The sequence below is a fragment of the Pocillopora damicornis genome, chromosome 4 (genome assembly GCF_964200805.1).
Source record: "Pocillopora damicornis chromosome 4, jaPocDami1.2, whole genome shotgun sequence".
Lineage (NCBI taxonomy): Eukaryota > Metazoa > Cnidaria > Anthozoa > Scleractinia > Pocilloporidae > Pocillopora > Pocillopora damicornis.
The window spans coordinates 13,607,407-13,623,952 of NC_142673.1; the positions used below are offsets into that span (position 1 = coordinate 13,607,407).

The following is a 16,546-nucleotide window of genomic DNA, read 5'->3' on the forward strand; positions in this document are numbered from 1 at the left end:
TTTGGTGAGCAAAGCTCGTCATGTGTTTGAAAGAACCGCCGGGTCAACCCCAGCCTCGTTATCGTGTGTGCGCGGTTACTCACCCAATATGGCGCCGGGTTCTGTTAAAAGGTCTACAAACGCCGGGAAACTATCAATCGTATAATCAACAAGTTTATTTGAAGGATTTATTCGATCTGAAACATACAATTATGCAATGTGATTATGAAACATTCGAGTATTTACAACACCGACCATAAAAGTGGATAATAAACCGACAGTACAAGCTAATTGAAACTTACTACTCTCGCCGGCCGGTTTCCAGTTAAATTGATCATTCGGTATAAAACTGGTTAGCAAACACGTGTAAGAACTGAACTGAACAGAAACCTAATCAACTTGATATATGAAACGATTAAAAGTGTCAATTACATTGTTTGTGATCATTGTCAATCATTAATAATATTTTGTCACCGTAACAATCATGCAAATTACAATGTTTTATATTACTTTTCTGCCACACTCCAACATTTAAATTAGGCCTCTTTGGCAGGCTATCAACTCTCAAACTCATAATCTCAATTTAAGACTCTATTACATACACGTACATAATATTCTTTAACATAAGTAGAGACATAAAGGCGTGATTATATAGACAAGGCCGTCTCTTCGATACTTAAATTGAAACGTGAAAGAATGGTGCCATATTCAATGTCTCATTTCGTAGAAAAGGTTGTAGTTATTCATCTTGGTGAATATCTAATGTTTAATGTCTCATTTGTTTGAATAATTATACTTAACACTACCAATGTCATTTCCATCATTTTAGAGGCATTGTTAGGTTTCTAACTTCAACTTCCTGACATTAAAATATTCAGCTCGTGTTCTACCTATTTTCGTCTTAATCGAGTTTCTAGCTAGTGTTTGAATGATGTGTTTTACAGTTTGGTATCCATAACATCCTGTTCGAAAGCCAGTTCACGGCTAAACTCAGCGGTCGTTCCGTGCCTCTCTTTCCTTCTTTTAGAAAGCTTTGTGTTTACAGCTGCTTGCACATGTCTTCCTGTACAACATAAAGCCAGTGCTCGTCGAAACTCAGCAATTCTTAACAGCTTTGCCATAAGTTTCCAACGGATATGGTTCATAGGTGGAACTCATACCCGACATCGTAAATGTATACTGGTAAACTCAGAGCTCCTAGGAACAGATCAGCAAACGCCATATTGATGACGTTGTGTTCCTCTTTACTGTTGTTTTTGACCAATTACGAATGCAAACACTCCACTATGACACCTTATTGATGACAGAAACAGAGGAAGTTCTTTTCTCTTTGTTAATTTCCCTTGATAGGGTGACGCTTATTGAAAAAAGCTAGGTTTTTAACTTCAACTTTCTGACATTAATAAAATATTTAGCTCGTGTTCTACCTATTTTCGTCTTAATCGAGTTCCTAACGAGCGTTTGAATGATATGTTTTACAGTTTGGTATCCATAACTTCCTGTTCAAAAGCCAGTTCACGACTAAACTCAGTATCCATAACATTCTGTTCGAAAGCCAGTTCACGCCGACTAAACTCAGTATCCAGAACATTCTGTTCGAAAGCTAGTTCACGACTAATCTCAATATCTCTAACATCCTGTTCGAAAGCCAGTTCACGACTAAATTCAGCGGTCGTTCTGTGCCTCTCTTTCCTTCTTTTAGAAAGCTTTGTGTTAACAGCTGCTTGCACATGTCTTCCTCTACAACATAAAGCCAGTGCTCGTCGAAACTCAGCAATTCTTAATGCGTAAAAAATTGGATTGACAAAGGAGTTCAAGTAGTTGAAAAGGTTTACTGCATGATAAAATCGTCTTGGTACATGGAAAAACCAAACATACATTAGTAAGTTTAACAAAACTAGCGGCAGCCAAGCGAGTAAAGTAAGGCCAGATACAATTAACAAAGTCTTTGCTAAGCGCTTGTTTTGAAATTCTCGGCTTTCTTGATGTGAAGCGGCGACTCTTCCAGTTTGAAACTTTTTCCAAATACCAATGTTACAGCCACATGTGATTAAAATGAGAATCAAAGTGTATGGCCCCCAAAAAAACATAGTGTACTTGTAAGAAAATAACAGGTTTGAACCGGTCCAGATTGCAGAAATAAGGAGAGCTAGTGCCCACACTGAAAATATAGCAATGCGGTATGCTTGTGTCGATAATGTTCGATGCTTAAACGGCCAACGTATGGCGTAAAATCTTTCACACGTTATAAACACTGCAGAAATAAGAGAGGCCTGCGAGAAAGCTGTGTCAACGATCATGTAGAAAATTAAGATAGGCTTGTTGGTCCATAAGTTTCCAACGAACGTGGTCCATAGGTGGAACTTATACCCGACATCGTAAATGTATACTGGTAAACTCAAAGCTCCTAGGAACAGATCAGCAAACGCCATGTTGACGACTAGAAACAAATATTTCTTGCGAATATTTTTGTTCTTCGCAAAAATAACTATGGTGAGTAAGTTTCCCACGACAACTAGAATAAATGTTAGCGTTAAAGCGCTGCACAATGCAATGCCTTTCACCTGAGTACCATCATATGCATCATTTGTATCGTTTAGTCGGCTGACACCAGCAGAAGACGACGAGGACGTTTTGTTCATTTTGTGATGATACTGAGACAACGATGAAGAAGCCAGGGTACAACATCTGTTTTGTGCCTCTTTACTGTTCACTGACCAATTACGAATGCAAGCACTCCACTGACTATGACACCTTATTGATGACAGAGATCGCCCATTGAGTTGCGGAGGAGGAAGTCTTTTTCTCTTTATAAATTTAATAAAAATGATGCATGTTTTAACATGCACCTGCAGCTGTCACTTAAAGTGTTTATTTTCCCTCAGTGCGGTGCTTGTATAAGTGTGCGCGTTCTGATTGGTGAGCCATTGTTACATAGATGAAGAGCTCTCACCGCCGTTTGTTTATCCCGCAAACAGGCCCTGTGTTTGGATTTTGCCTTACGGTACAGACAAGGGTGCCGCTTATGGGAATCCAATATTGGACTTTATCATTTAAAATTGGTTTTCATGACCTCGCGGGATAAAAAATAATTGGCATTTTTAAATTAAAGCAGCCGAGGCAACCTTTCCATTACGTACTAACTACTACACATTTCGTGACTACACATTTCCTTGTAAATTAGTTACAAGAATTTCCTGTTACACCAAGATAGCAACTTCTACCTGATAAGTTTGAACATCCTCATTACATTTCTGCTGGATAATGTGTGAATATTGTAGGGAGAAGTTACATGTTGAGCACTTCTGGGTGTTTAAGGGTTAAACTAAGCTTTTAAGTTTCCCGACCTCTTTAATTTAAACACTCTTTGACCACAACGACTGCAGAAACAAAGTCGGGGTGAGGGGGGAGGCAGTATTATGCGGAAAAAGAAATTGATTACAATAAAAATATCGCTGCTCCACTGCTGGAACATCTATTAAACGGGATCCCCTGATCTGACAGAAATTAATTCATGAGGAGCCCATGACTCCTCCACATAGGATACATAGACATGCACCGCCTAAGGCAATGGGTTTTGAGCTCGGGGGAGGGGAATTTGAAAATAGGGTCAATTTTTGTTGCGTACGGGCCGCTGACCGAACAGAACCCCTACCGCATTATAGCGGAGCTCGCAGAGCGTAGCCCCATAATTATACAAAATAGTAGTAACCCATCAAGCCGAAAAAATTTGGATATACGACCGTACGACCGCACAAGGTGCTACTTTTAACATGCGTGGTCAACTGATTCAAAGAGTCATTTTTGTTCAGTCCAGTGGTCAGTGCACTGGACTCCGAGTCGATTGAACCGTTGTTCATTGAAGTGCAGGTTTTTTTTTTTTATTTTTCTAGCAAAGATTTGAAAAGTTTAAATGGTAAAGACCGAGTTCGACATCTAACTGAGATCAGCACGGTCTTTAATAACTTTTTCCCATAAGCGGCACCCTTGTCTGTACAATATATCAACTCTATTACACCAGTCGTGAAAATAAATATACCCTATTCATCGATCGGAAAACGTATATGGATTTGATCATTCTGGTCGTAAATTGATGGTAGTCTGCAAGAGGATGACATTTCGGATGACATACTAAAGTCATTTTCGCTTCAACTCCGATGAAACCAAAGGGAAAGACAGTAATATCAAATTTCGTCATTCGAGCTGAATTTTTGAGGTAAATTTACCAGTTTGTCTTTGGCTCTGACCGAGTATGTACCGCTGGCCTCTCAACCTATTCCGTGGCCAATTATAGACACCATTGCAATCACGTTTAGGCATATGTGATTTTCCTGATCCCAACTTAGTCACTTTCTGGCATTGCATCTATTTTATAAAGCCTGTTAAGGAGATCATCCTATAACAAATTAATCTATTTGTTAAACTCGATGCAGATCACTTGATTTTTCACCTACATTAAAAACATTTTGGTGCATTTGAAACGTTTACCTGCGGAACAATGATACAAATATTCTGGCGCATTTGGTTCTTACAATTTTCACATCCTTACAATTTTTTCACTCTTAAAATCCCGAAAATGTGCGAACCCATTCTAGTAACTCTATTGATATAGTCAACCCAGTCGTGAAAAATACCATCTCATCCAGCGGCACATCCCCATTACCAAGAAGCACCCACCGAGTATTTTTTTTTCAGCTTGTAGATCATGACGCACCGCACATCCAAAGTCCCTGCAGAGGCTAACTCATCCGACTTTGAGTTCAGCCGTGAAAAGAGACATCAAAATTTGGAAAATAACATTCTCCAAACAAATTCTGTAACCTCTCATTTAAAGTCTGTCCTTTGTCATAAAATCAAGATTTCCGTTTGATTCAAGTGGTTATCAAAGTCATTTAACTTTAAATTGGACATGAAATTGTCAAAATTTGAGCAATATTAATCCTATTCATTTCCTCTTCAAGTGTGCACGACGCATACTCAAATATCTGCAAAATATGAGGGCAGCTTCCACATTTCAAAGAAACACTTTAAAAAAGGACGACATGAATTTCCATTAAGTATCCGTAAAGTCGAGAGCAATCAATTTACATTGTCTAACTTCAACGTTCAAGCTTTACAAACTGATCCGCTGCTATTCATTCGGAACCTTTAATCATTACAGTAAAAAATGAAAGAAACAACGGGAAACGAATAGTGAAATGGAAAATTAATTACTTTCTGTAGTCCCCCCTCCCCCCTTATAACTTTGTTGCTGACGACTGACTCTCCTCCACCGCATGATAAAACCATGTGATCCGCTGCTATTCATTCGGAACCTTTAATCATTACAGTAAAAAATGAAAGAAACAACGGGAAACGAATAGTGAAATGGAAAATTAATTACTTTCTGTAGTCCCCCCTCCCCCCTTATAACTTTGTTGCTGACGACTGACTCTCCTCCACCGCATGATAAAACCATGTGATCCGCTGCTATTCATTCAGAACCTTTAATCATTACAGTAAAAAATGAAAGAAATAACGGGAAACGAATAATGAAATGGAAAATTAATTACTTTCTGTAGTTCCCCCTCCCCCCTTATAACTTTGTTGCTGACGACTGACTCTCCTCCACCGCATGATAAAACCATGTGATCCCCCTCAAAATTCTCCACACTCCGTCATTGAAAAGACTGGTGTTCAGGGGTAAATGTGAAATATGAAAACAACATATTTACGTACAAAGAGCAAACGTAGGAATATCTGTCAATATAAACCTTTAATAGTTCAGTTGTGAGGAATGTCCTCTATCTCAGGAGAACCAGCGAGCATCAGAAAGAATCAAAAGATCATAAGGTCATAGAGCGCTGTGAAGCGGTTCCCTTTCTGTCGTCAAGCAGTCCCTCAGAATGCTATTCAGAATGCTATTCGGCTGACACCAGCAGAAGACGACGAGGACGTTTTGTTCATTTTGAGATGATACTGAGACAACGATGAAGAAGCCAGGGTACAACATATGTTTTGTGCCTCTTTACTGTTCACTGACCAATTACGAATGCAAGCACTCCACTGACTGTGACACCTTATTGATGACAGAGATCGCCCATTGAGTTGCGGAGGAGGAAGTCTTTTTCTCTTTGTAAATTTAATAAAAATGATGCATGTTTCGACAGGCACCTGCAGTTGTCACTTAAAGTGTTCATTTTCCCTCAGCGGTGCTTGTATAAATGCACGCGTTCTGATAGGTGAGCCATTGTTAAATAGATGTAGAGCTCTCACCGTCGTTTTTTTATCCCGCAAGCAGGCCTTTGTGTTTGGATTTCGCCTCAAGGCACAGACAAGGGTGCGGCTTATGGAAAAGAGTTATTAAAAACCGTGCTGATCTCAGTTAGATATAGAACTCGGTCTTTGCCATTTAAACTTTTCAAATCTTTGTTAAAAAACAAAAACAAAACCTGCACTTCACTGAGCAACGGTTCAATTTGTATAGGTAATCACACGATTTCGAGTTCAATTTGGAATAAATAAGCAGGAGTAATTTTTTTTAGACTAACAAAATTGTGGTCTTTCAAAAAAAATTAACAAGTGCTTGTTTATTCCAAATTGCACGAGAAAAATCATGTGATTACGCGTTAATAATATACATGGAAAAATACGAGGTGGCTTATCATAGCGGAGCTTGCAGAGCGTAGCCTCATAATTATACAAAATGGTAGTAGTAACCCATCAAGCCGAAAAAATTTGGATTTACGACCGTGCGACCGTACGACCCACCGTACAAGGTGCTACTTTTAACATGCGTGGTCAACTGTACCGCGGGCACGCCAACGCCTCAGCTTTGTCCAGTAGTCTAGTGGTCAGTGCACTGGGCTCCGAGTCCGACGACCTGGGTTCTAGTCCTGGCCGGGGCAAGGCGTTGTGCCCTTGGGACGTGCGGGAAAAAAAATGCGAGCTTCGCTTTTAGGCTTGGCTAAATTTATATATTAATTAAGCATAAGCAAAGCGCGCGCATTAAGTGCAGAAATAATTTTTTCAAACCGTGCGTTCGGTCAAAACAATCGCGTACGATCAAAACAATAATATGCCATGATATCTTCACATCTTTAAGGCCGAGGTTTAACCATGCTTGTTTTTAATTTCGGCGTTGGATCGCTCGAGCAAAGTGTTAAGCTGGGTCAGCTTGTAATTTTCGATTTTTTCGACTTTTTCCAAACCGACAACCAAAAAGCAGTGCTTTTTACAGTATTTTCGTTGTTTGAGCGGTTTTTCAGCTGCGAAAGAAACCCTAGTTAAAACGCCGGCAATTGTTTCGCTCGCAAATTTTCAAATTTTGTTGCGACATCCAAAGCTCGCATTTGATTGGCTACCTGTGAGTTTCTTTGATTATTGACCGATCAGAATGTCTGATTTGTTACTTTCTTTGCACTGAATTCACCCTCTTCTACACTAAATTAACTCTCTTCTGCACTGAATTACCTGAAAAATGCATTTATCTTAACCAATCAGAACCGAGTAATTTTTTTCATGTATATTTTAATCATAAAAATTGAAGAAACTCTACATTTCAATTCCAATATTGGACTTTCTCATTAAAAAAATAGGTTTGATGACCTAGCTGGGATAAAAGAAAAAAAACTTGACATTTTTATAGCAGCCAAGGCAACCTTTCCATTATATGCTAAGCTGTATAACCCGCGTTCTGAACGAGTGGGTATTCATTTAACACTTTAATTCCTAACTCCTAAGATCTGATTGCTAATTCTTCCTTCTAACTACTATACATTTCCTTGTAAATTGGTTACAAGAATTTGCTGTTAGATCAAGATAGCAACCTCTGCCTGATAAGTTTCAATATTCTCACTACAATTCTGCTGGATAATGTCTGAATATTGGGTTAAGCTAAGTTTCCCGATCTCTTTAATTTAAACATTCTTCGATTATGCAACGTGAAGCATGGTGAGCCCGAAAAGGTCGGTTTATGATGGTCAATGCCCTTCTTGTTTCTAAAATCTTTGTAACATATATCCATGCTCAAGAGAATATAAAGTCTTCTATATTCTCTTGTTGTGCATTACCATCTTTATATGTAACTCTTCATTTTTACAATTCTATTCTGCTCCGGTTATTTGAGTATAGAGTACTCTTAATAAGTGAAACAATACAGATTTAGTATTTTTATTTCTATTTTAATATATAATTCTGTTATCATATTTACCGTCGACTAAAGGACCCACAACGACTGCAGAAACAAAGTCGGGGCGAGGTGGGAGGCAGTATTATGCGGAAAAAGAAATTTATTGCAATAAGAACATCGCTGCTCCACTCCTGGAACATCTGTTAAATGGGATCCCCTAGTCTGACAGAAATTAATTCATGAGGAGCCCATGACTCCTCCACATAGGATACATAGATATGCACCGCCTAAGATAATGAGTTCTAGGGTCGGGGCGAGAGGAACCTGAAAATAGGCTCAATATTTGTTGTGTATGGGCCGCTGACCTATCAGAACCCCCACCGCATTAAAGTCTATTCTGTAGCCAATTATAGACCCCATCTTAGTCACTTTTGGTGATACGGTAACAAGAATTTAACCGCGATTGTTCTTATTATTTTTGAATCCTTACTTACCAGAAATTTTCTTCACCCCAAAGTCCCGAAAATATGTAAACCCAATATATGAACTCTATTGAAAACGCAATCCAGTTTCTAGTCAACTCCAGGCGTGAAAAACAGATATACTCTGTCCATAGATCGGAAAACGTGTATGGATTTGATCATTCTGGTCGTAAATTGATGGTAGTCTGCAAGAGGATGACATGTAGGAAGACATACTAAAGTCATTTTCGTTCAAACTCCGATGGAACCAAAGGGAGAGACAATAATATCAAATCGTGTCACTCGAGCTGGGTCTTGGTTTGAAATAAAGCCAGAACCTGGGAGAGGGGGGGTACTTTGGTCAATTTTTACCGAGTATGTACCGCTGGCCTCTCAACCTCTTCCGTGGCCAATTATAAACACCATCACAGTCACTTTTGAGCATATGTGATATTCCTGATCCCAACTTACTCACTTTCTGGTTATTCATCTACTTCATAAAGTCTTTTAAGTAGATCATCCTATAATGAATTGATCCATTTGTGTAACAGGACGCAGATCACTTGATTTTTTTACCTACATTAAAAACATTTCGGTGCATTTCAATTTTTTACCTGCGGAACAACAATACAAATATCCTGGTGCATTTGGTTCTTACTATTTTCACATCCCTACTTAACCCAATTTTTCTACCCTTAAAATCCCGAAAATGTGCGACATCTTTCTAGAAACGCTATGTATATAGTCAATCCAGTCGTAAAAAATGCGATCTCATCCAGCGGCACATCCCCATGACGCATCGCACATCCAAAGTCCCTGCAGAGGCTAACTCATCCAACTTTTGAGTTCAGTCGTAAAAAGAGACATTGAAATTTGAAAAATAACATCCTCCAAACAAATTATGTAACCTCTCATTTAAAGTCGGTCCTATGTCATAAAATCATGATTTCCGTTTGATTCAAGTGGTTATCAAAGTCATTTAAGTTTAAATTGAACATGAAATTGTCCAAATTTGAGCAATGTTAATCCTGTTTATTTCCTCTTCAAGTGTGCACGACACATACTCAAATATCTGCAAAATATGAGTGCAGCTTCCACATTTCAGAACCACTTTAAAAACGGACGACATCAGAAATTTACAAAATATTTACATTTATAAAAGGAAAGTTTTAAGAAAAAAGTTTACGGTAAAATAATGGCAGATGTTTCTGTCGGCATAATCCCTTTCCCGATCGTAGTAGTCTGTGATTAAAGTAATAAAACAGATGAAATCTAATGAAAAAAGGTAACCGTAATCATTGTTTGTATTTTGTTTGTCGGAATATATCTCCCAAGTGCCGAACAGCTAATAAATAAATATTAAATTCTTGAGTGTGTGTGTCGAAGATATTAGTCTGGTTTTACTGCACTATTATCGCTTAAATGAACTATGCAAATCACGTCCATTTATTTTGGTAAAAGATCGAGTAAATATGTGATGTCATATTGCCCTTTTTAATTAAGATGTTCGAAGTAAATTGGTTGGTAAAAGAAATAAGAAAATATGTATAACTTGTTTATATGCAATCATTGATTGATTGAGTGACAGTGTCCTTTTGGAGGGGATATGAGGTCACGCAGTGACGTGAGTTGTGTATTATATTCGATTACTGGTTGATGTTGAATTTGCATTGACTATCCGAAAAGTCGAGAGCAATCAATTTACGTTGTCTAACTTCAGCGTTCAAGCTTTACAAACTGATCCGCTGCTATTCATTCGGGATCCGCTGCTATTCATTCGGAACCTTTAATCATTACAGTTAAAAATGAAAGAAACAACGGGAAACGAATGATGAAATGGAAAATTAATTACTTTCTGTAGTCCCCCCTCCCCCCTTATAACTTTGTTGTTGATGACTGACCGCCCTCCACCGCATGATAAAACCATGTGATCCCCCTCAAAATTCTCCATCCTCCATCATTGAAAAGACTGGTGTTCAGGGGTAAATGTGAAATATGAAAAACAACATATTTACGTACAAAGAGCAAACGTAGGAGTATTCAGAATATCTGTCAATATAAACCATTAATAGCTCAGTTGTGAGGAATGTCCTCTATCACAGGAGAACCAGCGAGCATCAGAAAGAATCAAAAGGTCATAAGGTCATAGAGCGCTGTGAAGCGGTTCCATTTCCTCCTATGCCTGTATCTCTGACCGGAAAGTCTGAAAATTTCCCCACTTGCGTGCCTACTACTAAACTCATTTCGCTCTGAAAAACAGCTGACGTTACGTTCGGAACGTCAGCTTTACAGATTCTCTATGGTGGCCAATTCACATGATCAACTCAGTTGCTAAAACCAAATTATCATATAATTCCTTCCCCCTCCCGGAACCATAGTTTCTTTAGAAACTGAAACCGACCCCTTTACCAAAAAACTCACCTATCGGTGAGAGTTTCTACGAAGTTAATTTGACCATTGGTTACCACCTTTATGACACAGAAGACCGACCTAAGTCGTCAAGCAGTCTCTCATTCTCAGCGATATCCGTTGCGTGAGTCAACAGATGTAGGCGCAATATAAAAATACTCGATGCTGCGCAAATTCTGGGAAGAAAATCAACGCTCTACAATCAAATTTTAAGCGCATCTTTGCCAAAAAATCTCAATTGCATTGCACTGAAGTGCTGTGTTATTTTTCCCTTTTTTAGCGTCTTCAGGTCGTTAAAATCCTCCCTCGGTTGATGATTCTTCAACCGTATCTAACGGTCGGTTTTCAAAGTCCCGAAATTTGTTGCCCTTTACTACTGTAATTTCTCAACTTTATTAAGCGTCACCTCTATTAAGCGGTCGTGCTCACCCTTCACTGAGTCCTTGCGGCTTGTTTGTATTATTTTTCACTTGTATTGAACGGTCACTGAGAGCAGAACCGTACAGCTCAAACTAAGCGAAGATTTCTCTTTCAAGCAAAATTTCATCCATTTATTTCTCCCGAAATCAATGTTGTTAAAATTTTTACATGAAGTGGTCAGCAAAAGAATATTCTCTTGGTTGTCAGTTATGACATAAAATGGCGTTTTTTTTTTTATAACATCTCTATTCTGTGGAGCCTGTATTTAAGCGGTCAACCTGATTTAAGTGGTCAATCCGCCATTCCCCGTTAAATACAGGTTTGACTGTATTACCAACTGCGTTTCTTGACGGTCTCCAATTAATCTCTAACTTGCTGACAGTTTCATCCGTCAGAAAGCTATTGATATATTCGTGCTATTTAGGGTAACGGGTAGAGAGTAGAAACTGTCTTCCTGTAATGATATTTTTTATTGACTCATGTTCAAATAGTTTATCTAAGGATATATTTCCTCTGGAACCTTCCGTGAACTCAAGCCTTTTCAGGTAACTATTAAAACTGTAAGTTGTCAAAAGTTTTATTTCGGTCTACTTTCCTAACCTCCAGGATATGTTTGAAAAGCTTGGAACATCTGTCCCTCCATATTCATTTAATTTATGAAAAGTTTCCTAAAAACCACAAACATAAATACCTGACCGTAATAACTTTTTTTTCTCACACACGTTCAAAAAATTGATGTCTTCTGTTTATAACCAACATCTCTCTATTCTAGCTAGGTCAATTCCCCATCCTGCTTAGGAGATTTTATCGCTTCACTTCCCATACTTAATGCAAATATGTCAGCGTGAGTCCTTGAAATGGTGAGATTTACATTTCAATGTAACGATAAGTAGGAATTACTTTTTCCACTCCAAATTTTGATTACTACATATGAATATCGAAGCGATAAAATGAATGATACATGCATCTTGATTGGTTCTTCGTTATAATGTAATGTCAGACTAGAGGGAGTATATATTAGTCATATACGACAAATAATTTCCACGTTGCCGTGGATCTCTACAGTAATAGATTACAGAAGATGTCAAAATGTGGTAAGAACGTGATTAATGACACCCTCGCCTCTGCCTCGTATGTCACTTTTTTGTTTTTACCACATGATCGTACACTAATGTTATGGTAATCGTATACTTATCTTATAGTTTATATTTTGAACTGTTTCTTTTGTGATCGTACCCTATACCATAAGGTGTCTTTGTGCACACACCTTTGGTACATCTGTTCGACTCTTTATCTTTACAAAATTCTTTATCATGCAAATTAAAATTTTTTATATTACTTTTCTTCCTTGTCTACTATATTTAACGAGAAATAGAAAGTCCTCACTTAGTATTATGTGTAATTGAGCAAGCATTTCTCCGTGTGAGTCAGCGATCAATGGGAGAAACTGGCAAACTATTCTCTTGTTTACAACCATCGGGCAAAGAGCCAGCCTTCCCGTCAATTTTACTGAGGTGAATCAACAATGAAAAAGACAGAAAACAAACAACTATAAAACGCAATGAAAAATAAAACAGTAAAGCAAAGGGCTCCATGTCATGAGATCTGACGAAGCTGTTTCCCTAAAATGGAATAAATCTACAACCTAATATCATAATTATATTTTGCGCTTTTCTGCGATTCAAAGTGTTATTTTTCTTCCTTTTTTGCTGTTTCTGAAGTTCTGGTTACTTTAGAAAATACACCTGACCGGTAATGACTCTGGAAGTTGTCAACTAAGACACAGTTCTTATCCTGTCATGTATTGCCGACTTAAATGTAGACGAATAGTGCCTTATTATATGTCTCATTTATTTGAACAATTTTTACTTAACACTACTGCTGTCATTTCCATCATTTGAGAGGCATTACTAGGTTTTTAACTTCGACTTCCTGACATTAAAATATTCAGTTAGTGTTCTACCTATTTCATTTTAATCGAGTTCCAGCTAGTGTTTGAATTATGTATTTACAGTTTAGTATCCAGAACATTCTGTTCAAAAGCCAGTTCACGACTAAACTCAGCGGTCGTTCTGTGCCTCTCTTTCCTTGTTTTAGAAAACTTTGTGTTTACAGCTGCTTGCAAATGTCTTCCTGTACAACATAAAGCCAGTGCTCGTCGAAACTCAGCAATTCTTAATGCGTAAAAAATTGGATTGACAAAAGAGTTCAAGTAGTTGAAAAGGTTTACCATATCATAAAATCGTTTTGGTACATGGAAAAACCATACATACATGAGTAAGTTTAACAAAACTAGCGGCAGCCAAGCGAGTAAAGTAAGGCCAGATACAATTAACAAAGTCTTAGTTAAGCGCTTGTTTTGTAGGTCTCGGCTTTCTTGATGTGAAGCGGCGACTCTTCCAGTTTGAAACTTTTGCCAAATACCAATATTACAGCCACATGTGATTAAAATTAGAATCAAAGTGTACGGCCCCCAAAAAAACATAGTGTACTTGTTAGAAAATAATAGGTTGGAACCGGTCCACATTGCAGAAATAAGGAGAGCTAGTGCCCACACTGAAAATATAGCAATGCGGTATGCTTGTGTAGATAATGTACGATGCTTAAACGGCCAACGTATGGCGTAAAATCTTTCACACGCTATGAACACTGCAGAAATAAGAGAGGCCTGCGAGAAAGCTGTGTCAAAGATCATGTAGGAAATTAAGATAGGCTTGTTGGTCCATAAGTTTCCAACGAACGTGGTCCATAGGCGGAATCCATACCCGACATCGTAAATGTATACTGGTAAACTCAGAGCTCCTAGGAACAGATCAGCAAACGCCATGTTAACAACTAGAAACCAATATTTCTTGCGAATATTTTTGTTCCTCGCAAAAATAGTTATGGTGAGTAAGTTTCCCACGACAACTAAAATAAATGTTAGCGTTAAAGCGCTGCACAATGCAATGCTTTTGCCCTGTGTGCGATCATATACATCATTTGTACCGTTTCGTCGGCTGACACTAGAAGAAGATGACGAAGACTTTTTGTTCATTTTGAGATGATACTAAGATAATGATGAAGAAGCCAGGGTATAACATATGTTTTATGCCTCTTTACTGTTCACTGACTAATTACGAATGCAAGCACTCCACTGACTGTGACATCTTATCGATGACAGAGATCGCCCATTAAATTGCGGAGGACGAAGTCTTTTTTCTCTTTGTACATTTCTCTTATTAAAAATGATGATCTTTATGATGTTATCACTGAAAAGTAATAGGTGACAGCTGTAGGTGCATGTTTTAACATGCACCTGCAACTGTCACTTAAAAGTGTTTATTTACCCTCAGTGCGGTGCTTGTATAAATGCATGCGTTCTGATGGGTGACCCATTGTGAAATAGATGTAGAGCTCTCACTGCCGTTTGTTTATCCCGCAAACAGGCCCTGCGTTTGGATTTCGCCTTACGGCACAGACAAGGGTGCCGCTTATGGGAAAAAGTTATTAAAAATCGTGCTGATCTTAGTTAGATGTCGAACTTGGTCTTTACCACTTAAACTTTTCAAATCTTTGCAATAAAAAAAAAAACCTGCACTTCAATGAACAACGGTTCAATTTATCATAAAAATTTAAGGAACTCTCCATTTCAGTTCCAATATTGGACTTTCTCATTAAAAACTAGTTTCATGACCTCGCCGGGATAAAAAAAACTTGACATTTTTATAGCAGCCGAGGCAACCTTTCCATTACATACTAACTACTACACATTTCCTTGTAAATTAGTGACAAGAATTTCCTGTTAAATCGAGATAGCAACTTCTACTTTATTACTTTGAATATTCTTATTACATTTCTGCTGGATAATGTGTCAATATTGTAGAGAGAAGTTACATGTTGAGCACTTCCGGGAGTTTAAGGGTTAAACTAAGCTTCCCGACCTCTTTGATGTAAACACTCTTTGATCACAACGACTGCAGAAACAAAGTCGGGTTGAGGGGGAGGCAGTATTATGCGGAAAAATAATTTTATTTCAATAAAAAACATCGCTGCTCCACTGTGATGGAACATCTATTAAATGTGATCCCCTAATCTGACAGAAATTAATTCATGAGGAGCCCATGACTCCTCCACATTGGATACATAGACATGCACCGCCTAAGGGAATGGGTTTTGAGCTCGGGGGGAGGGGAATTTGAAAATAGAGTCGATTTTTGTTGTGTATGGGCTGCTGACCTATCAGAACCCTGCCGCATTATAGTCTATTCTGTGGCCAATTATAGACCCCATCTTAGTCACTTTTGGTGATAAGGTAACAAGAATTTAACCGGGGTTCTTCTTCTTATTTTTAAATTCCTACTTACCAGAAGTTTTCTTTACCCCAAAGTCCCGAAAATATGTGACCCCAATATATGAACTATATTGAAAACGCAATCCAGTTTATATTCAACTCCAGGCGTGAAATATAGGTATACCCTATCCATCGATCGGAAAACGTGTATGGATTCGATCATTCCGGTCGTAAACTGATGGTATTCTGCAAGAGGATGACACTTCGGATGACATACTAAAGTCATTTTCGTTTCAACTCCGATGGAACCAAAGGGAAAGACGATTATATCAAATCGGGTCACTCGAGCTGAATTTTTTAGGTCAATTGAGGGGATATGAGGTCACGCAGTGACGTGAGTTGTGCATTATATTCGATTACTGGTCGATGTTGAATTTGCATTGACTATCCGAAAGCCGAGAGCAATCAATTTACGTTGTCTAACTTCAACGTTCAAGCTTTACAAACAGATCTGCTGCTATTCATTCGGAACCTTTAATCATTACAGTTAAAAATGAAAGAAACAACGGGAAACGAATAATGAAATGGAAAATTATTTACTTTCTGTAGTCCCCCCTCCCCCTTTATAACTTTGTTGCTGACGACTTATCCCCCTCCACTGCCCCATAAACCATGTGATCCCCCTCAAAATTCTCCACCCTCCATCATTGAAAAGACTGGTGTTCAGGGATAAATGTGAAATATGAAAACAACATATTTACGTACAAAGAGCAAAGGTAGAAGTATTCAGAATATCTGTCAATATAAACCATTAATAGTTCAGTTGTGAGGAATGTACTCTATCACAGGAGAACCAGCGAGCATCAGAAAGAATCAAAAGGTCATAAGGTTATA

The 16,546-nt window shown here is 38.2% G+C and overlaps 2 protein-coding genes across 2 annotated transcripts; both read right to left on the reverse strand.

Moving 5' to 3' along the window:
- Positions 1-139: 139 nt before the first annotated feature.
- On the reverse strand, positions 140-2,664 carry LOC149046894 (adenosine receptor A3-like). The gene has a single exon (XM_089202684.1). It carries the CDS (start codon positions 2,619-2,621, stop codon positions 1,455-1,457), a length of 1,167 nt encoding a protein of 388 aa, XP_089058810.1. The 5' UTR covers positions 2,622-2,664; the 3' UTR covers positions 140-1,454.
- A 10,723-nt stretch (positions 2,665-13,387) lies between these two features.
- LOC149046895 (trace amine-associated receptor 13c-like) lies at positions 13,388-14,416 on the reverse strand. Its single transcript, XM_089204179.1, has one exon. It carries the CDS (start codon positions 14,414-14,416, stop codon positions 13,388-13,390), a length of 1,029 nt encoding a protein of 342 aa, XP_089060305.1.
- Between the last annotated feature and the right edge of the window lie 2,130 nt (positions 14,417-16,546).